General features: G+C 50.5%; 1 protein-coding gene across 1 annotated transcript in view; it reads left to right on the forward strand.

Moving 5' to 3' along the window:
- Positions 1-5,148: 5,148 nt before the first annotated feature.
- The window catches only part of LOC115461978 (mucin-19-like), a gene marked incomplete at its 5' end in the record, with an annotated part of 73,199 nt that continues 54,051 nt past the window's right edge, over positions 5,149-24,296 (forward strand). The window contains 2 exons of the mRNA XM_030192028.1: positions 5,149-9,512; positions 9,627-16,429. Of these exons, the coding sequence (XP_030047888.1) occupies positions 5,149-9,512; positions 9,627-16,429 (11,167 nt within the window). The remainder of the gene's footprint in view (positions 9,513-9,626; positions 16,430-24,296) is intronic.

Here is a 24,296-nt window from a genome sequence, read left to right on the forward strand (position 1 = left end):
GGGACCTAGGTTCAATTCCCACTAACTCTTTCATTTCGGTACAAATATGTGAGCCCTTCTGGAACACAGAAATACGTCCTGCACCTAAATATACATGTGACCTGCAAGCCTGAGGGCTACTGTAGTGGTGGCCCTTTAGAAACAGTAAGTTTTTGCTGTTCCTGGAGAGCTCACAGTGCAATATGAAGGGGTTTAAGTGGGATTGTTACCTAGGTCCTTTTATGTGACCTCCACTTCACTGACCACTAGGTTGTCCCTCTGCACTGCTGAAATGTCTGTGTGGCCAGTTCACTAGGAGTGCTGCCAGACAGATTTCTCTATGGCTTGTTTTTCTATGATTTTCCATGAGACGGGGTTTTTTTTTTTTTAAATGATATTTACAGATGGACATGTTTAGCCTAAAAACACCTAGCTCAAAGCTATAATTGAAACGTAGACATTTTTCTGGTTCGACTGTGGCTGTGAGCGAGACTTTTTTTTTTTTTTTACATGTTTTTGCCAAACTCTCCCAATTTGGACTTAGACATCATATGAAAAATGCTTCTCCATGTATGCTTCAGAGCAAGTATAAATGTTGTTCAAGTTTTTGAACTATACATGCATTTTTATAGGAAAATAGGGAATGCATATATACTTCAAAATTCATCCCAAACTATACCCAGAACATGCCTCTTCAAATCTGTGGGTATACAAGCGTAAGTAGAGTTTCTTTCTCTCCAAAACATTGCTATTTATACAAGTATACCCATTCAAATGTGAAAATCATCTTTTTATAGCTTGTTTGACCTTGAATCATCACATGTTCTATTTAGAGGCTTTACTTGACTTGAACAAAGCCTTGCTGGGATTTTTTCCAGTTTAAGCAGGGAATTGACAGAAATGAACACCTTAAGGAAATGAGTGAATTTGTGTGGGAATCAAATAGGTTTTCCCTCCATTTTCATTTTGTGAATGTCGTTGTAACATTTTTTAAGCCACATTGAGCCTGCTAATGGGTGGGAAAATGTGGGATACAAGTGCAGCAAATAAATAAATAAATAAATGTTACCTAACCCTTCTAAAATCACCGTATTTATTATTTATTGCATTTGTATCCCACATTATCCCACCTCTTTGCAGGTATTGCTTTGAGCTGAGGAACTGAAGAAACTTGCCTAATTTTCAACAATCTACAAACATTTCTTTCTCACTGCAGAGTTAATTTGGAAATTGAAGATAGAAAACCGAGGTCCAATGAATCAGCATTCCACATCAAGGACCTCTGTTTCAAATGAGGTCAACAAGATTCCACAGGCGAAAGCTGAAACAGAGAGACTCGGGAACCTGAGAATTTCAGAAGAAAACATTGGTGGCACTATGGATCATGACACTTTTATTAATCGCAATAACAATGGGCATATTACCTGTCTTCCGTGCCCAACTGCAACTACATCTTTAGTAACTACTGTGACAGAGACTAAATCAAGCACAACCACCACTGCTGATATCTCTGGTGCTACCACACCATCCTTTCCAACTACTGATACTTTCAGCACTACGATCACAGCAACTACAAATATCACAACTGCAACAACATCCAGCATGGCTACTAGACCGTCGACTGCAACTGTCGGCTCTACTGCCACACAGAAGACAACATCCAGCAGGGCTACTAGAACGTCAACAGCAACCGTCGGCTCTACTGCCACCCCGAAGACCACATCCAGCAGGGCTACTAGAACGTCAACTGCAACTGTCGGCTCAACTGCCACCCCGGAGACCACATCCAACACGGCTACTAGACCCTCGACTGCAACTGACGGCTCTACTGCCATCCCAGAGACCACATCCAACACGGCTACTAGACCCTCGACTGCAACTGTCGGCAAAATTGCCACCCCAGAGACCACATACAGCACGGCTATTAGAAGGTCGACTGCAACTGTCAGCTCTACTGCCACCTCAGAGACCACATCCAGCACGGCTATTAGAATGTCGACTGCAACTGTCGGCTCTACTGCCACCCCAGAGACCACATCCAGCACGGCTACCAGAACCTCCACTGTAACTGTCGGCTCTACTGCCACTGCAGAAACCACATCCAGCAAGGCTACCAGAACCTCGACTGCAACTGTTGGCTCTACCGCCACCCCAGAGACCACATCCAGCATGGCAACTAGAACTTCGACTGCAAATGTCGGCTCTACTGCCACCCTAGAGAACACATCCAGCATGGCTACCAGAACCTCGACTACAACTGTTGGCTCTACTGCCACCCCAGAGACCACATCCAGCACGGCTACTAGAACATCGACTGCAACTGTCGGCTCTACTGTCACCCCAGAGACCACATCCAGCACGGTTACTAGAACCTCGACTGCAACTGTCGGCTTTACTGCCACCCTAGAGACCACATCCAGCACGGCTACTAGAACCTCGACTGCATCTGTCGGCTCTACTGCCACCCTAGAGACCACATCCAGCACGGCTACTAGAACCTCCACTGCAACTGTGGGCTCTACTGCCATCCCAGAGACCACATCCAGCATTGCTACTAGAACCTCGACTACAACTGTCGGCTTTACTGCCACCCCAGAGACCACATCCAGCACGGCTACTAGAACCGCGACTGCAACTCTCGGCTCTACCGCAACCCCAGAGACCACATCCAGCATGGCTACAAGAACCTCGACTTCAACTGTCGGCTCTACCACCACCCCAGAGATCACATCCAGCACGGCTACCAGAACCTCGACTGCAACTGTCGGCTCTACCGCAACCCTAGAGACCACATCCACCACGGCTACCAGAACCTCGACTGCAACTGTCAGCTCTACCGGAACCCCAGAGACCACATACAGCACGGCTACTAGAACCTCGACTGCAACTGTCGGCTCTACCGTAACCCCAGAGACCACATCCACCACGGCTACCAGAACCTCGACTGCAACTGTCAGCTCTACCGCAACCCCAGAGACCACATCCAGCACGGCTACTAGAACCGTGACTGCAACTGTTGGCTCAACCGCCACCACAGAGACCACATCCAGCACAGCTACCAGAACCTCGACTGCAAATGTCGGCTCTACAGCAACCCCAGAGACCACATCCAATACGGCTACTAGAACCTCAACTGCAACTGTCGGCTCTACTGCTACCCCCGAGACCACATCCAGCACGGCTACTAGAACTGCGACTGCAACTGTCGGCTCTACCGCCACCCCAGAGACCACATCCAGCACGGCTACCAGAACCTCGACTGCAACTGTTGGCCCTACCGCCACCCCAGAGACCACATCCAGCACGGCAACTAGAACCTCGACTGCAACTGTCGGCCGTACCGCCACCCCAGAGACCACATCCAGCACGGTTACCAGAACCTCGACTGCAACAATCGGCTCTACCACCACCCCAGAGACCACATCCAGCATGGTTACCAGAACGTTGATTGCAACTGTTGGCTTTAGTGCCACCCCAGAGACCACATCCAGCAGAGCTACCAGAACCTCGACTACCACTGTCAGCTCTACTGCCACCCCAGAGACCACATCCAGCACGGCTACCAGAACCTCGACTGCAACTGTTGGCCCTACCGCCACCCCAGAGACCACATCCAGCACGGCAACTAGAACCTCGACTGCAGCTGTCGGCCGTACCGCCACCCCAGAGACCACATCCAGCACGGTTACCAGAACCTCGACTGCAACAATCGGCTCCACCACCACCCCAGAGACCACATCCAGCATGGTTACCAGAACGTTGATTGCAACTGTTGGCTTTAGTGCCACCCCAGAGACCACATCCAGCAGAGCTACCAGAACCTCGACTACCACTGTCAGCTCTACTGCCACCCCAGAGATCACATCCAGCACGGCTACTAGAACCGCGACTGCAACTGTCGGCTCTACTGCCACACCAGAGACCACATCCAGCATGGCTACTACAACCTTGACTGCCACTGTTGGCTCTACCGCTACCACAGAGACCACATCCAGCAAGGCTACCAGAACCTCGACTGCAACTGTCGGCTCTACTGCCACCCCAGAGACCACATCCAATACGGCTACTAGAACCTCAACTGCAACTGTCGGCTCTAATGCTACCCCAGAGACCACATCCAGCACAGCTACCAGAACCTCGACTGCAACATTCAGCTCTACTGCCACCCCAGAGACCACATCCAGCACGGCTACCTCAACATCGACTACAACTGTCGGCTCTACTGCCACCCCAGAGACCATATCCAGCACGGCTACTAGAACCTCGACTGCAACTGTCGGCTCTATTGCCACCCCAGAGACCACATCCAGCACGGCTACCTCAACATCGACTACAACTGTCGGCTCTACTGCCACCCCAGAGACCATATCCAGCACGGCTACTAGAACCTCGACTGCAACTGTCGGCTCTATTGCCACCCCAGAGACCACATCCAGCACGCCTGCTAGAACCTTGACTACAACTGTCGGGTCTACTGTCACCCCAGAGACCACATCCAGCACAGCTACTAGAACCTTGACTGCGACCATCGGCTCTACCGCCACCCCAGAGACCACATCCAGCACGGTTACCGGAACGTTGACTGCAACTGTCGGCTCTAGTGCCACCCCAGAGACCACATCCAGCAGAGCTACCAGAACCTCGACTACCACTGTCGGCTCTACTGCCACCCCAGAGACCACATCCAATATGGCTACTAGAACCTCAACTGCAACTGTCGGCTCTACTGCCACCCCAGAGACCACATCCAGCACAGCTACCAGAACCTCGACTGCAACAATCAGCTCTACCGCCACCCCAGAGACCACATCCAGCACGGATAGCACAACATCGACTGCAACAGTTGGCTCTACTGCCACCCCAGAGACCACATCCAGCACGGCTACTAGAACCTCCTCTGCGACTGTCGGCTCTACTGCCACCCCAGAGACCACATCCAGCATTGCTACTAGAACCTCGACTACAACTGTCAGCTCTACTGCCACCCCAGAGACCACATCCAGCACGCCTGCTAGAACCTTGACTACAACTGTCGGCTCTACTGTCACCCCAGAGACCACATCCAGCACAGCTACTAGAACCTTGACTGCGACTATCGGCTCTACCGCCACCCCAGAGACCACATCCAGCACGGCTACCAGAACCTCGACTGCAACTGTCGGCTCTAGTGCCACCCCAGAGACCACATCCAGCAGAGCTACCAGAACCTCGACTACCACTGTCAGCTCTACTGCCACCCCAGAGACCACATCCAATATGGCTACTAGAACCTCAACTGCAACTGTCGGCTCTACTGCCACCCCAGAGACCACATCCAGCACAGCTACCAGAACCTCGACTGCAACAATCAGCTCTACCGCCACCCCAGAGACCACATCCAGCACGGCTACCAGAACCTCGACTACAACTGTCGGCTCTACTGCCACCCCAGAGACCACATCCAGCACGGCTACTAGAACCTCGACTACAACTGTCGGCTCTACTGCCACCCCAGAGACCACATCCAGCACGGCTACTAGAACCTCGACTGCAACTGTCGGCTCTACTGCCACCCCAGAGACCACATCCAGCACGGCTACTAGAACCTCCACTGCATCTGTCCGCTCTACTGCCACCCTAGAGACCACATCCAGCACGGCTACTAGAACCTCCACTGCAACTGTGGGCTCTACTGCCATCCCAGAGACCACATCCAGCATTGCTACTAGAACCTCGACTACAACTGTCGGCTTTACTGCCACCGCAGAGACCACATCCAGCATGGCTACTAGAACCGCGACTGCAACTGTCGGCTCTACCGCAACCCCAGAGACCACATCCAGCATGGCTACAAGAACCTCGACTTCAACTGTCGGCTCTCCCACCACCCCAGAGATCACATCCAGCATGGCTACCAGAACCTCGACTGGAACTGTCGGCTCTACCGCAACCCCAGAGACCACATCCACCACGGCTACCAGAACCTCGACTGCAACTGTCGGCTCTACCGGAACCCCAGAGACCACATACAGCACGGCTACTAGAACTTCGACTGCAACTGTCGGCTCTACCGTAACCCCAGAGACCACATCCACCACGGCTACCAGAACCTCGACTGCAACTGTCGGCTCTACCGCAACCCCAGAGACCACATACAGCACGGCTACTAGAACCTCGACTGCGACCATCGGCTCTACCGCCACCCCAGAGACCACATCCAGCACGGTTACCGGAACGTTGACTGCAACTGTCGGCTCTAGTGCCACCCCAGAGACCACATCCAGCAGAGCTACCAGAACCTCGACTACCACTGTCGGCTCTACTGCCACCCCAGAGACCACATCCAATATGGCTACTAGAACCTCAACTGCAACTGTCGGCTCTACTGCCACCCCAGAGACCACATCCAGCACAGCTACCAGAACCTCGACTGCAACAATCAGCTCTACCGCCACCCCAGAGACCACATCCAGCACGGATAGCACAACATCGACTGCAACAGTTGGCTCTACTGCCACCCCAGAGACCACATCCAGCACGGCTACTAGAATCTCCTCTGCGACTGTCGGCTCTACTGCCACCCCAGAGACCACATCCAGCATTGCTACTAGAACCTCGACTACAACTGTCAGCTCTACTGCCACCCCAGAGACCACATCCAGCACGCCTGCTAGAACCTTGACTACAACTGTCGGCTCTACTGTCACCCCAGAGACCACATCCAGCACAGCTACTAGAACCTTGACTGCGACTATCGGCTCTACCGCCACCCCAGAGACCACATCCAGCACGGTTACCAGAACGTTGACTGCAACTGTCGGCTCTAGTGCCACCCCAGAGACCACATCCAGCAGAGCTACCAGAACCTCGACTACCACTGTCAGCTCTACTGCCACCCCAGAGACCACATCCAATATGGCTACTAGAACCTCAACTGCAACTGTCGGCTCTACTGCCACCCCAGAGACCACATCCAGCACAGCTACCAGAACCTCGACTGCAACAGTCAGCTCTACCGCCACCCCAGAGACCACATCCAGCACGGCTACCAGAACCTCGACTACAACTGTCGGCTCTACTGCCACCCCAGAGACCACATCCAGCACGGCTACTAGAACCTCGACTACAACTGTCGGCTCTACTGCCACCCCAGAGACCACATCCAGCACGGCTACTAGAACCTCGACTGCAACTGTCGGCTCTACTGTCACCCCAGAGACCACATCCAGCACGGCTACTAGAACCTCCACTGCATCTGTCCGCTCTACTGCCACCCTAGAGACCACATCCAGCACGGCTACTAGAACCTCCACTGCAACTGTGGGCTCTACTGCCATCCCAGAGACCACATCCAGCATTGCTACTAGAACCTCGACTACAACTGTCGGCTTTACTGCCACCGCAGAGACCACATCCAGCACGGCTACTAGAACCGCGACTGCAACTGTCGGCTCTACCGCAACCCCAGAGACCACATCCAGCATGGCTACAAGAACCTCGACTTCAACTGTCGGCTCTCCCACCACCCCAGAGATCACATCCAGCATGGCTACCAGAACCTCGACTGGAACTGTCGGCTCTACCGCAACCCCAGAGACCACATCCACCACGGCTACCAGAACCTCGACTGCAACTGTCGGCTCTACCGGAACCCCAGAGACCACATACAGCACGGCTACTAGAACTTCGACTGCAACTGTCGGCTCTACCGTAACCCCAGAGACCACATCCACCACGGCTACCAGAACCTCGACTGCAACTGTCGGCTCTACCGCAACCCCAGAGACCACATACAGCACGGCTACTAGAACCTCGACTGCAACTGTCAGCTCTACCGCCACCCCAGAGACCACATCCAGCACGGATACCACAACATCGACTGCAACAGTTGGCTCTACTGCCACCCCAGAGACCACATCCAGCACGGCTACCAGAACCTCGACTACAACTGTCGGCTCTACAGCCACCCCAGAGACCACATCCAGCACGGCTACCAGAACCTCGACTACAACTGTGGGCTCTACTGCCACCCCAGAGACCACATCCAGCACGGCTACTAGAACCTCGACTACAACTGTTGGCTCTACTGCCACCCCAGAGACCACATCCAGCATGGCTACTAGAACCTCGACTGCAACTGTCGGCTTTACTGCCACCCTAGAGACCACATCCAGCACGGCTACTAGAACCTCCACTGCAACTGTGGGCTCTACTGCCATCCCAGAGACCACATCCAGCATTGGTACTAGAACCTCGACTACAACTGTCGGCTTTACTGCCATCCCAGAGACCACATCCAGCATTGGTACTAGAACCTCGACTACAACTGTCGGCTTTACTGCCACCCCAGAGACCTCATCCAGCACGGCTACTAGAACCGCGACTGCAACTGTCGGCTCTACCGCAACCCCAGAGACCACATCCAGCATGGCTATAAGAACCTCGACTTCAACTGTCGGCTCTACCACCACCCCAGAGATCACATCCAGCATGGCTACCAGAACCTCGACTGCAACTGTCGGCTCTACCGCAACCCCAGAGACCACATCCACCACGGCTACCAGAACCTCGACTGCAACTGTCAGCTCTACCGGAACCCCAGAGACCACATACAGCACGGCTACTAGAACCTCGACTGCAACTGTCGGCTCTACCGTAACCCCAGAGACCACATCCACCACGGCTACCAGAACCTCGACTGCAACTGTCAGCTCTACCGCAACCCCAGAGACCACATACAGCATGGCTACTAGAACCTCGACTGCAACTGTCAGCTCTACCGCCACCCCAGAGACCACATCCAGCACGGCTACTAGAACCTCGACTGCAACTGTTGGCTCAACCGCCACCACAGAGACCACATCCAGCACAGCTACCAGAACCTCGACTGCAAATGTCGGCTCTACAGCAACCCCAGAGACCACATCTAATACGGCTACTAGAACCTCAACTGCAACTGTCTGCTCTACTGCTACCCCCGAGACCACATCCAGCACGGCTACTAGAACTGCGACTGCAACTGTCGGCTCTACCGCCACCCCAGAGACCACATCCAACATGGCTACCAGAACCTCGACTGCAACTGTTGGCCCTACCGCCACCACAGAGACCACATCCAGCACGGCAACTAGAACCTCGACTGCAACTGTCGGCCGTACCGCCACCCCAGAGACCACATCCAGCACGGTTACCAGAACCTCGACTGCAACTATCGGCTCTACCACCACCCCAGAGACCACATCCAGCATGGTTACCAGAACGTTGACTGCAACTGTTGGCTTTAGTGCCACCCCAGAGACCACATCCAGCAGAGCTACCAGAACCTCGACTACCACTGTCAGCTCTACTGCCACCCCAGAGATCACATCCAGCACGGCTACTAGAACCGCGACTGCAACTGTCGGCTCTACTGCCACACCAGAGACCACATCCAGCATGGCTACTACAACCTTGACTGCCACTGTTGGCTCTACCGCTACCACAGAGACCACATCCAGCAAGGATACCAGAACCTCGACTGCAACTGTCGGCTCTACTGCCACCCCAGAGACCACATCCAATACGGCTACTAGAACCTCAACAGCAACTGTCGGCTCTATTGCTACCCCAGAGACCACAACCAGCACAGCTACCAGAACCTCGACTGCAACATTCAGATCTACCGCCACCCCAGAGACCACATCCAGCACGGCTACCACAACATCGACTACAACTGTTGGTTCTACCGCCACCCCAGAGACCACATCCAGCACGGCTACCACAACATCGACTACAACTGTTGGTTCTACTGCCACCCCAGAGACCACATCCAGCACGGCTACCAGAACCTCGACTGCGACTATCGGCTCTACCGCCACCCCAGAGACCACATCCAGCACGGTTACCGGAACGTTGACTGCAACTGTCGGCTCTAGTGCCACCCCAGAGACCACATCCAGCAGAGCTACCAGAACCTCGACTACCACTGTCGGCTCTACTGCCACCCCAGAGACCACATCCAATATGGCTACTAGAACCTCAACTGCAACTGTCGGCTCTACTGCCACCCCAAAGACCACATCCAATATGGCTACTAGAACCTCAACTGCAACTGTCGGCTCTACTGCCACCCCAGAGACCACATCCAGCACGGCTACCAGAACCTCGACTACAACTGTCGGCTCTACTGCCACCCCAGAGACCACATTTCGCACGGCTACCAGAACCTCGACTACAACTGTCGGCTCTACTGCCACCCCAGAGACCACATCCAGCACGGCTACTAGAACCTCGACTACAACTGTCGGCTCTACTGCCACCCCAGAGACCACATCCAGCACGGCTACTAGAACCTCGACTGCAACTGTCGGCTCTACTGTCATCCCAGAGACCACATCCAGCACGGCTACTAGACCCTCGACTGCAACTGTCGGCTCTACTGCCACCCTAGAGACCACATCCAGCACGGCTACTAGAACCTCGACTGCAACTGTCGGCTCTACCGCAACCCCAGAGACCACATCCACCACGGCTACCAGAACCTCGACTGCAACTGTCAGCTCTACCGCATCCCCAGAGACCACATACAGCACGGCTACTAGAACCTCGAGTGCAACTGTCGGCTCTACCGCAACCCCAGAGACCACATCCACCACGGCTACTAGAACCTCGACTACAACTGTCGGCTTTACTGCCACCCTAGAGACCACATCCAGCACGGCTACTAGAACCTCCACTGCAACTGTGGGCTCTACTGCCATCCCAGAGACCACATCCAGCATTGCTACTAGAACCTCGACTACAACTGTCGGCTTTACTGCCACCCCAGAGACCACATCCAGCATGGCTACTAGAACCTCGACTGCAACTCTCGGCTCTACCGCAACCCCAGAGACCACATCCAGCATGGCTACAAGAACCTCGAGTTCAACTGTCAGCTCTACTGCCACCCCAGACACCACATCCAGCACGGCTACTAGAACCGTGACTGCAACTGTTGGCTCAACCGCCACCACAGAGACCACATCCAGCACGGATACCACAACATCGACTGCAACAGTTGGCTCTACTGCCTCCCCAGAGACCACATCCAGCACGGCTACCAGAACCTCGACTACAACTGTCGGCTCTACTGCCACCCCAGAGACCACATCCAGCACGGCTACCAGAACCTCGACTACAACTGTCGGCTCTACTGCCACCCCAGAGACCACATCCAGCACGGCTACTAGAACCTCGACTACAACTGTCGGCTCTACTGCCACCCCAGAGACCACATCCAGCACGGCTACTAGAACCTCGACTGCAACTGTCGGCTCTACTGTCATCCCAGAGACCACATCCAGCACGGCTACTAGACCCTCGACTGCAACTGTCGGCTCTACCGTAACCCCAGAGACCACATCCACCACGGCTACCAGAACCTCGACTGCAACTGTCAGCTCTACCGCAACCCCAGAGACCACATACAGCATGGCTACTAGAACCTCAACTGCAACTGTCAGCTCTACCGCCACCCCAGAGACCACATCCAGCACGGCTACTAGAACCGTGACTGCAACTGTTGGCTCAACCGCCACCACAGAGACCACATCCAGCACAGCTACCAGAACCTCGACTGCAAATGTCGGCTCTACAGCAACCCCAGAGACCACATCCAATACGGCTACTAGAACCTCAACTGCAACTGTCGGCTCTACTGCTACCCCCGAGACCACATCCATCACGGCTACTAGAACTGCGACTGCAACTGTCGGCTCTACCGCCACTCCAGAGACCACATCCAGCACGGCTACCAGAACCTCGACTGCAACTGTTGGCCCTACCGCCACCCCAGAGACCACATCCAGCACGGCAACTAGAACCTCGACTGCAACTGTCGCCCGTACCGCCACCCCAGAGACCACATCCAGCACGGTTACCAGAACCTCGACTGCAACTATCGGCTCTACCACCACCCCAGAGACCACATCCAGCATGGTTACCAGAACGTTGACTGCAACTGTTGGCTTTAGTGCCACCCCAGAGACCACATCCAGCAGAGCTACCAGAACCTCGACTACCACTGTCAGCTCTACTGCCACCCCAGAGATCACATCCAGCACGGCTACTAGAACCGCGACTGCAACTGTCGGCTCTACTGCCACACCAGAGACCACATCCAGCATGGCTACTACAACCTTGACTGCCACTGTTGGCTCTGCAGCTACCACAGAGACCACATCCAGCAAGGCTACCAGAACCTCGACTGCAACTGTCGGCTCTACTGCCACCCCAGAGACCACATCCAATACGGCTACTAGAACCTCAACAGCAACTGTCGGCTCTATTGCTACCCCAGAGACCACATCCAGCACAGCTACCAGAACCTCGACTGCAACATTCAGATCTACCGCCACCCCAGAGACCACATCCAGCACGGCTACCACAACATCGACTACAACTGTTGGTTCTACTGCCACCCCAGAGACCACATCCAGCACGGCTACCAGAACCTCGACTACAACTGTCGGCTCTACTGCCACCCCAGAGACCACATCCAGCACGGCTACTAGAACCTCGACTGCAACTGTCGGCTCTACTGCCACCCCAGAGACCACATTCAGCACGCCTGCTAGAACCTTGACTACAACTGTCGGGTCTACTGTCACCCCAGAGACCACATCCAGCACAGCTACTAGAACCTTGACTGCGACTATCGGCTCTACCGCCACCCCAGAGACCACATCCAGCACGGTTACCAGAACGTTGACTGCAACTGTCGGCTCTAGTGCCACCCCAGAGACCACATCCAGCAGAGCTACCAGAACCTCGACTACCACTGTCGGCTCTACTGCCACCCCAGAGACCACATCCAATATGGCTACTAGAACCTCAACTGCAACTGTCGGCTCTACTGCCACCCCAGAGACCACATCCAGCACAGCTACCAGAACCTCGACTGCAACAATCAGCTCTACCGCCACCCCAGAGACCACATCCAGCACGGATACCACAACATCGACTGCAACAGTTGGCTCTACTGCCACCCCAGAGACCACATCCAGCACGGCTACCAGAACCTCGACTACAACTGTCGGCTCTACTGCCACCCCAGAGACCACATCCAGCACGGCTACTAGAACCTCGACTACAACTGTCGGCTCTACTGCCACCCCAGAGACCACATCCAGCACGGCTACTAGACCCTCGACTGCAACTGTCGGCTCTACTGCTACCCTAGAGACCACATCCAGCACGGCTACTAGAACCTCGACTGCAACTGTCGGCTCTACCGCAACCCCAGAGACCACATCCACCACGGCTACCAGAACCTCGACTGCAACTGTCAGCTCTACCGCAACCCCAGAGACCACATACAGCACGGCTACTAGAACCTCGACTGCAACTGTCGGCTCTACCGCAACCCCAGAGACCACATCCACCACGGCTACTAGAACCTCGACTACAACTGTCGGCTTTACTGCCACCCTAGAGACCACATCCAGCACGGCTACTAGAACCTCGACTGCATCTGTCGGCTCTACTGCCACCCTAGAGACCACATCCAGCACGGCTACTAGAACCTCCACTGCAACTGTGGGCTCTACTGCCATCCCAGAGACCACATCCAGCATTGCTACTACAACCTCGACTACAACTGTCGGCTTTACTGCCACCCCAGAGACCACATCCAGCATGGCTACTAGACCCTCGACTGCAACTCTCAGCTCTACCGCAACCCCAGAGACCACATCCAGCATGGCTACAAGAACCTCGACTTCAACTGTTGGCTCTACCACCACCCCAGAGATCACATCCAGCACGGCTACCAGAACCTCGACTGCAACTGTCGGCTCTACCGCAACCCCACAGACCACATCCACCACGGCTACCAGAACCTCGACTGCAACTGTCAGCTCTACCGCAACCCCAGAGTCCACATACAGCACGGCTACTAGAACCTCGACTGCAACTGTCGGCTCTACCGAAACCCCAGAGACCACATCCACTACGGCTACCAGAACCTCGACTGCAACTGTCAGCTCTACCGCAACCCCAGAGACCACATACAGCACGGCTACTAGAACCTCGACTGCAACTGTCGGCTCTACTGCCACCCCAGAGACCACATCCAATACGGCTACTAGAACCTCGACTGCAACTGTCGGCTCTACTGCCACCCTAGAGACCACATCCAGCACGGCTACTAGAACCTCGACTGCAACTGTCGGCTTTACTGCCACCCTAGAGACAACATCCAGCACGGCTACTAGAACCTCGACTGCATCTGTCGGCTCTACTGCCACCCTAGAGACCACATCCAGCACGGCTACTAGAACCTCCACTGCAACTGTGGGCTCTACTGCCATCCCAGAGACCACATCCAAGATTGCTACTAGAACCTTGACTTCAACTGTCGGCTTTACTGCCACCCCAGAGACCACATCCAGCACGGCTACTAGAACCTCGACTGCAACCCTCAGCTCTACCGCCACCCCAGAGACCACATCCAGCATGGCTACAAGAACCTCGACTTCAACTGTCGGCTCTACCACCACCCCAGAGATCACATCCAGCACGGCTACCAGAACCTCGACTGCAACTGTCAGCTCTACCGCAACCCCAGAGACCACATACAGCACGGCTACTAGAACCTCGACTGCAACTGTCGGCTCTACTGCCACCCCAGAGACCACATCCAGCACGGCTACTAGAACCTCGACTGCAACTGTCGGCTCTACTGCCACCCCAGAGACCACATCCAGCACGGCTACTAGAACCTCGACTGCAACTGTCGGCTCTACTGCCACCCTAAAGACCACATCCAGCACGGCTACTAGAACCTCCACCGCAACTGTTGGCTCTACTGCCATCCCAGAGACCACATCCAGAATGGCTACTAGAACCTCCTCTACAACTGTCGGCTCTACCGCCACCTCAGACACCACATTCAGCACGGTTACTAGAACCTCGACTGCAACTATCGGCTCTACCGCCATCCCAGAGACCACATCCAGCACGGTTACCAGAACATTGAGTGCAACTGTTGGCTCTACTGCCACCCCAGAGACCACATCCAGCACGGCTACCAGAACCTCGACTGCAACTGTCGGCTCTACTGCCACCCCAGAGACCACATCCAGCTCGGCTACCGGAGCCTCGACTGGAGCTGTCGGCTCTACTGCCACCCCAGAGACTATATCCAGCTTGGCTAGCGGAACCTCGACTTCAACTCTCGGCTCTACTGCCACCCCAGAGACCACATCCATTACGGCTACCGGAACTTCAACTGCAACTGTCGGCTCTACTGCCACCCCAGAGACCATATCCAGCAGGGCTACCGGAACCTCGACTGCAACTGTCGGCTCTACTGCCACCCCAGAAACCACATCCAGCACGGCTAGCGGAACCTCGACTGCAACTGTCGGCTCTACTGCCACCCCAGAGACCACATCCAGCACTGCTACAGGAATCTTCACTGCAACTGTCGGCTTTACTGCCACCTCAGAGACCACATCTAGCACTGCTACCAGAATCTTCACTGCAACTGTCGGCTCTACTGCTACCCCAGAGAGCTCATCCACCAGAGCTACGAGAACCACGACTCGAACTGTCGGCTCTACTGCCTGCACAGAGACCACATCCAGCACGACTACCAGAACGTTTACTGCAACTCTCAGCTCTACTGGCACCCCAGAGACCACATCCAGCACGGCTACCAGAACCTCGACTGCAACTATCGGCTCTACCGCCACCCCAGAGACTACATCTAGCACGGCTACCAGAACCTCGACTGCAACTGTCGGCTCTACTGCCACCCCAGAGACCACATCCAGCACAGCTACTAGAACCTCGACTGCAACTGTTGGTTCAACTGAAACCCCAAAGACCACATCCAGCATGGCTATTAGAACCTTGACTGCAACTGTTGGCTCAACTGAAACCCCAAAGACCACATCTAGCATGGTTACTAGAACTTCGACTGATTTCGGAGGGACTTTATATACAACTTTTATGTCTGAGAAATCATTAACTTCTAGGATCACAGAGTTATCTACAAGTTCCATGACTCCTTCTACCACTAGTACAAGTGCCACCACTATGGCCATAACTACCACTCCATATGTATTTTTGTCCACCATACTTTGGTGGGATTTCACCACCTGCCCTCCATGTGAGACAGAAGCACCAGTGACAGCATCTGGCAGCACAACGAAGATTTCATCAGCCAACAGCACAGCTTTGAAATCCACAAATAGTAGCCCTTGGACATTTTTGAAAAGTAGCTTTGCTCCCACAACCTTTCAGATGCCGACCACCATAACATCTACCACCAATCCTCAGGCATCAACTTCTACCACCAGTCATCAAGTATCCACCAGCACAACCATCAACATCACCTCTCAGACATTAAACAGCACGGCTGGTATTTCTAAGCCTACTACTCCTTTGATGACCACTACCATATCCAGCATTAAAACCACAAAGCCTATAAGTTCTGCTACACCAGGTAAATTTGCATATACTTGTTCATTTGCAATTGCATTTGAGCACCTTTGCAGTGGTTGGGACCAAGGCTGTTTGGGATAATAGATATTTCTGGATAATGGCAGTTTCATCATATGGTTAAAAAAAAAAGAAAACTTTCTATACCCTTTTATGCTAGAATTCAGAACTTCTGAAAGCAGGATAGGAAAAATAATGCTGATATTCTGCAGCTTTATCTTGTGCATGAATGTCTTTTGTGCAAGGTACTGGGAGCCTGAAGTGCTAGATTATGACATTTATTTATTTATTTAACTTGTATCCCACATTTTCCCACCTATTTGCAGGCTCAATGTGGCTTACAAAGACCTGTTATGGCATCGCCATTCCAGGGTAAAAGATACAGTTGTTGTTTCAAAGAGATCAAGGGTAACAGAGAAGAACTAAGCAGACAGTTATAGAAGGCGTCATTCAAAGTAAGGGTGGAGTGGTGAAGTGTTATAGTTAAGCTATGGATTCCCATGGTAGGCCTTGTTGAAAAGATAGATTTTCAGAGATTTACGTAAGTTAGTGATTTCGTTAATTGTTTTCAAGTTTATTGGTAGTGCATTCCACAGTTGGGTGCTCATGTAGGAAAAGCTGGTAGCATGTGTTAGTCTGTATTTTAATCCTTTGCAACTGGGGAAGTGTAAATTAAGAAATGTGCGGGCAGATTGTTTAGCATTTCTAGGAGGTAGGTCAACGAGGTCTAGCATGTAAGTCGGGGCATCTCCGTAGATGATTTTATGAACAATCGTGCAGATCTTGAATGTGATTCATTCTTTAAGTGGTAGCCAGTGTAGTTTCTCTCTTAAGGGTTTTGCACTTTCATATTTTGTTTTTCCAAATATGAGTCTGGCTGCGGTATTCTGGGCTGTTTGAAGTTTCTTGACATTTTGTTCTTTACAGCCGGCGTAGAGTACGTTGCAGTAGTCCAGGTGGCTTAATACCATTGACTGTACCAGGTTGCGAAAGATGGATCTTGGGAAGAAAGGTTTTACTCTTTTAAGTTTCCACATGGAGTGGAACATCTTCTTAGTTGTATTCTTCACGTGATTATCGAGTGTGAGATTTCGATCAAGGGTGACTCCAAGAATTTTCAGTGTATTTGAGATGGGAAGGGAGACGTTTGGTGTGGTTATGGTAGTGAATTTATTTGTATTATGTTGTGAGGTGAGTATAAGGCATTGTGTTTTTTCTGTGTTAAGTTTCAACTGAAATGCATCTGCCCAGGAGTGCATTATTTGGAAGCTTTGGTTGATCTCGTTAGAGATTTCCTTTGGATCATGTTTAAATGGAATGTATATCGTGACATCATCTGCATATATGTATGGGATGAGGTTTTGGTTGGCTAGTAGCTTGGCTAAGGGTACCATCATTAGGTTGAAGAGGGTTGGCGAGAGGGGGGGTCCTTGGGGAACTCCGCATTCAGGTGTCCATGGGGCTGATATAGCCTCATTAGTTGTTACTTGGTATGATCTTGAGGTCAGGAATCCTCTGAACCAGTTAAGAACGTTACCTCCAATTCCAAAGTATTCTAGGATATGTAATAATATTCCATGGTTGACCATATTGAAGGCACTGGACATGTCGAATTGTAAAAGAAGTATGTTGTTGCCAGTCGCAATTGCTTGTTTAAATTTGTTCACATGAAGGTATAGAGATGGGAGGGAGGAAATGTAAACTCCTGATGATACAATAGAGGATCTATACCAAGTTGCTGCAAGTAAACAATTACTTTATTATTGCTAACAGAAATGTTAAACCTCTGTCTATCCTAATGACCATCAATATAAACTGTTGAAACATATGGGGAAGGGAGGGAACGGGATTAGATGGTGGGGGGGGGGGGGGGGGGGGAATACTGTTTAAAAAGTTGATGTGCACATTGTTTATTCACTCAAGTTTTCTCGTATCATCCTTCACAAATTGGACATTGTATTCAGAGAATGGAGGCAACTGTTGTTTATTTATCTTTGCTAACATCAATTAAAAAATGTTGAAACATAAATTTGTTCATTAAGGTCACTAGTACTGTTTCAGTGCTGTGGTTCGACCGAAATCCTGATTGAGATTCGTGAAGAATTGAGTATTTATTTAGGTAGTTACTGAGCTGTTTCGTCACTACACCCTCCATAAGTTTGGTTATCAGTGGGATAGATGCTACCGGATGGTAATTGGTTAAGTCATTTGTACTTTCTTTGCGTCTTTGGGTAGGGGGGTGAATAGAATGTTTCCTTTATCCTTTGGGAAGAGACCATTTTGTAGCATGTAGTTCAGGTGGTTCATGAAGTCTGTTTTGTGTTGCTGAGGGGCGGATCTTATCAGGCTACTAGGGCAGATGTCTAATTTGCATTGCAACTTGGCGTATCTTCTAAGCGATTTGGAGATATCGATTGAGAGTGCGTCAAAGTTGGTCCATGATCGGTCTGCTGGGTCTTCCCCAGGTATTGGATCTAGACACTCAAGGAGGTTTACTATGAGGGGCATAATCGAACAGAAACGCCTATCTCCATGGGCGTTTATCTCAGAGAACGGGCCCGTGAAAGGGCGGGCCGAACCGTATTTTCGAAAAAATGGATGTTTTTGAGCTGGGTGTTTGTTTTTTTTAACGATAATGGAAACTAAAAATGCCCAGCTCAAAAACGTCCTAATCCGAGCCATTTGGTCGTGGGAGGGGCCACGATTCGTAGTACACTGGCCCCCCTGATATGCCAGGACACCAACTGGGCACCCTAGGTCAGTGCGGTGGACTTCAAAAAAAGCTCCCACATGCATAGCTCCCTTACCACGGGTGCTGAGCTCCCAACCCCCCTCCCCTAAAACCCACTACCCACAAATGTACAACACTACCATAGCTCTTAGGGGTGAAGGGGGCACCTACATGTGGGTACAGTGAGTTTTGGAGGCCTCCCATTTACCAGCACAAGTGTTACAGGTGGGGGGGGGGGGGGGTGGGCCTAGGGCCACCTGGCTGAAGTGCACTGCGGTACCCACTAAAAGTGCTCCAGGGACCTGCATACACGCAGGCCTCTAGGACTGGTTGCTGCTATATAACATTGGCACACCAGTTGACACCTGAAGACTAATCTCTCCGAAAACGTCCTTTATTGGAATAACCGCCTTTACTCACAGTTAACTGCAGATCAGAGGTTGTGCCCCACTGGCAACGAGTCTCCCTGGTACTGAGATGAGCAGTAGGTTAGAGCTGGCAGAATGCTGTACAATGCCCTCTTTCAGCCACATTCAAGGTAAGAACTAAGTTGTCTAACGTGGATAACACATAAGTACATAAGTAGTGCCATACTGGGAAAGACCAAAGGTCCATCTAGCCCAGCATCCTGTCACCGACAGTGGCCAATCCAGGTCAAGGGCACCTGGCACGCTCCCCAAACGTAAAAACATTCCAGACAAGTTATACCTAAAAATGCGGAATTTTTCCAAGTCCATTTAATAGCGGTCTATGGACTTGTCCTTTAGGAATCTATCTAACCCCTTTTTAAACTCCGTCAAGCTAACCGCCCGTACCACGTTCTCCGGCAACGAATTCCAGAGTCTAATTACACGTTGGGTGAAGAAAAATTTTCTCCGATTCGTTTTAAATTTACCACACTGTAGCTTCAACTCATGCCCTCTAGTCCTAGTATTTTTGGATAGCGTGAACAGTCGCTTCACATCCACCCGATCCATTCCACTCATTATTTTATACACTTCTATCATATCTCCCCTCAGCCGTCTCTTCTCCAAGCTGAAAAGCCCTAGCCTTCTCAGCCTCTCTTCATAGGAAAGTCGTCCCATCCCCACTATCATTTTCGTCGCCCTTCGCTGTACCTTTTCCAATTCTACTATATCTTTTTTGAGATACGGAGACCAGTACTGAACACAATACTCCAGGTGCGGTCGCACCATGGAGCGATACAATGGCATTATAACATCCGCACACCTGGACTCCATACCCTTCCTAATAACACCCAACATTCTATTCGCTTTCCTAGCCGCAGCAGCACACAGGAAAGGTAACTAAAACTGGCTTACAAAAATGGCCACTACTGCATGGACTACAACAGGAAACACAACAGGGCACACTCTGACCCAGTAGGCAGGGGGAAAAGCACCATGGGAGAAGAGCCTACCAACTACCAACATTGTGAGACTGTAACACAAGCTAATGAAATCACGGAGCCCAATACCCTACACCCACCACAATGCAATGCTGATGTGACCCTGTAGTGCACCCTGTAGTGCACCCGTGACCCAGGGAAAGGCTGTGACAGGATCGAACACATTCTGCTGTCATGGAGGTGGGTATGGCATTTGAGGCTGGCATACAAGTTTTTAAAGTGGGTTTTTTTTTGGTGGGAGGGGGTTAGTGACCACTTTGGGAGTCCGGGGAGGTCATCCCCGATTCCCTCCAGTGGTCATCTGGGCAGTTGGAGCACTTTTTGGGGACTTGTTCGTGAAAAAGAAGGGTCCAAAAAAAGTGACCCAAAATTGCAGTAAAAACGCCTTTTTCGATTATCAGCTAAAGACGCCCATCTCTCCTCGGCTGATAACCACGCCCCAGTTCCGCCTCCACCACGCCTCCGACACGCCCCCGTCAACTTTATTCGTTTCCGCTACTGAGTGCAGTTGGAAACGCCCAAAATCGGCTTTCGATTATACTGATTTCGGCGCCTTTGCGAGACAAACGTCTATCTCCCGATTTAGTTCGCACTATAGGCGTTTTTCTCTTTCGAAAATAAGCTGGATAGTCAGTTGTGTTGTTAGGTATCATGAGTCGTAGCTTTATAATTTTCTCTTTGAAGTAGTTTGCAAGATTGTTTGCTGATGGGGTGACTATATTGTTAGAAGTAACTGGGGTGGTATTTAGAAGCTTGTTTACGAGTTGGAAGAGTTTATGTGTATCTTTGTCTTCTGGTCCGATTTTGGTTTTATAGTATGATCTTTTGGTTTGTCTGATGGTGTATTTGTATTTTTTTTGTAGTTGTTTCCAGTCGTTGAGTGCGGAATCATCTTTTTTCTTATTCCATGCTAATTTTAATCTTCTGACTTGTGTTTTTAATTCTTTCAATTCTTCATTAAACCATGGTATCTGTGTGAGGTTCTGGTTTGGTGTGGTGCTATGTTGTCTAATATGATTCTGCATCTGTTGTTCCATTCAAAGAGAAATTGGGGTGAGTCTGTTGGTGCTGTCCATTCGTTACATAAGTACACAAGTAATGCCACACTGGGAAAAGACCAAGGGTCCATCGAGTCCAGCATCCTATCCACGACAGTGGCCAATCCAGGTCAAGGGCACCTGGCAAGCTTCCCAAACGTACAAACATTCTATACATGTTATTTCTGAAATTGTGGATTTTTCCCAAGTCCATTTAGTAGCGGTTTATGGACTTGTCCTTTTGGAACCGTCTAACCCCTTTTTAAACTCTGCCAAGCTAACCGCCTTCACCACGTTCTCCGGCAACGAATTCCAGAGTTTAATTATGCATTGGGTGAAGAAAACTTTTCCTCCTTGTTATGGACAAGAGGGAAAAAAGCGCAGTTATATATCTCAACAACCCCAGCTTCGGGCCAAAGTTCCATTCATCAGTTTGCTGTTCCCTCAGGAGACACTAGGGAGAACTTTCACTGGTAGGTAGCATATATCTGTAACAGAGAATGGTTTGAAAGAGCAAGTAGAGTAAATAGGGGATTTGTAGAAATGTGTGATTCTGTGCAGTCTGTGGTGTGTGACTATATGAATTTCCAGTATAAAATGGAACAGGTGGAGAAAAGACTGCAGCAGCTGCATATACATTTCAAAGATCTGCTCAAATCACACCTAGAATACGCATCTTCAAATCTGTGGGTGTAAGTAAGGGTTTTTTTTCACCCTAAAACTTTGCCACTTATACATGTGTACATGTTCAAATGTTTAAATCAGTGGTTCCCAAACCTGATGTCGGAGGCACCCCAACCAGTCAGGTTTTTAGGATATCCACGATGAATATTTATGAGAGAGATTTGCATGCATTGCCCTCTATTGCACGCAAATCTCATTCATGAGTATTCATTATGGATATCCTGAAAACCTGACTGGCTGGGGTGCGTTCAGGACCAGGTTTGGGAACCACTGGAGTAGATCAACTTTTTACAGATGTAAATGGTACCTAACCATTGTAAAATCCCCTCCTACTGTAAATGTATTCCTTGGATGGAGGTGCTGAAGTTCCTGGTGGAGCTCTCCCTCCATATAATAAAATGTTTTGCTTTCTATATAAGAAGAAAACTGAGAAGTAGGGAGTTTACTGGGGAAAAGAGTACCCCCTTACACTGTTGGAGGAAAGCCTGGAAATTACTGTGATGCTGGAGGCTCCATCGAAGGAGATATCGGAGTGTGGAGATCTTCTCTCATGTATGTTTAAGCATGACAAAAAATTAGTAATGAGACTTTTCTTAATTAAAATAGAACTGTTTTGTTCAATTGTCACTGTAGTTGGTGGAGAAAGTTCTTCTTGCTGTTTTATCAAGTTGTGAGTCACACTGGTGAATTCTTGTTTTAAATATTCTACCAAGTGCTCAAATTTACCAATGCTAGCTATATTTTCTTTGACCTGGAATATTTGAAAGATTTTCCCTTTAAAAATTTTGCTTCCCAGCATCTACAGTGAGCAAAACATAGTGCACTTTAGGATGAATTTGATCCACAGTTTACAAATTATCTAGATTCCCCCTATGATCCTGTTTTATTTTGTTTTTGGACTCTTTAAAAACAAAACAAAACGCCAACCTTCCCTTGTATTTTGTTTGGATGATCTCCTCTCCACCTCATCCCCTTTTTTCCATTTGTGGGTTTGTTGGGCATAATTTAGAGGAAATAGGTTTCTCTTCTTTGACAGCGTTTTTTAAAGTGCTTGCCACAATCTAACCCCCCCCCCCCCCATGGGCTTTCTGTCATTTGCCGTGCAGCAATCGCTAGCACAGCTTTGTAAAAGAAGTTCTTTGTGTGTTGCTGCCTCCCTCAACTTCAGTCCATCCCCACAAATGCCTCCATGCAACGTAGGTGAATATATGTGTGTTATGGAACAAAAGAGAAAAATGGGCATACGCCTAGAAGTGGAAGGTAAACGATTTTCAAAATCCCCTTTTTTTCAAAGTAACTCAATTATTTGGGTGAGAGTTTTTCAGAATTTGCCCTTCCCAATGAAAATGGGAAGATTGTAAGGGGAACAGAAAAAATCAAAGGGGAAAATGGGTTTAGTGAAGACAGGATGATCAGAAGTAAGCAGGTAGTTTAAACAATTGCTTTTGCTTGGCATGTACACTGAAAGGCAAAGGTGGTGACCAAATGCAAAAGGCGAGGAAGCAGAGACCTGTGGATGAACACATTACTGATTGCTGAAGAACTCATAGACAAAATACTGGCAGAATTTAAAGTAGACAGGGCCCTGGGAAGAATATTACTTCAATGACCTTACATGTTGAAAGATGAAATAAGGGTAAATTACAGTTCAGCGGAGCTGATAGCTTGCAATATGGAGATTAGCAGACACCCAACTGCCTCACTAGCTCCCAGATTCTATATAACACGCCTAGAGATCCACGGCGAAATCCAAGTGGATTCTATAACAACGTGTGTAACTTAACAAGCTTGATAAGCTAATGAGCACCGATAACACCACTTAACAAGCAATAATGAGCACTAACTGGTAGTAATTAGAATTTACATGTACAACTCGCTAAGCGTATTCTGTAATGAAGTGTGCCGAACTTCTAACGCACACAGGTAAAAAGGGGTGTGGTTATGAGTGGGGAAATGGGCATTCTAAAATTTACACGCATAGCCAGGTGGTGGAGATAAAAACGGTAACGGA

Source organism: Microcaecilia unicolor, chromosome 2 (genome assembly GCF_901765095.1).
Source record: "Microcaecilia unicolor chromosome 2, aMicUni1.1, whole genome shotgun sequence".
Lineage (NCBI taxonomy): Eukaryota > Metazoa > Chordata > Amphibia > Gymnophiona > Siphonopidae > Microcaecilia > Microcaecilia unicolor.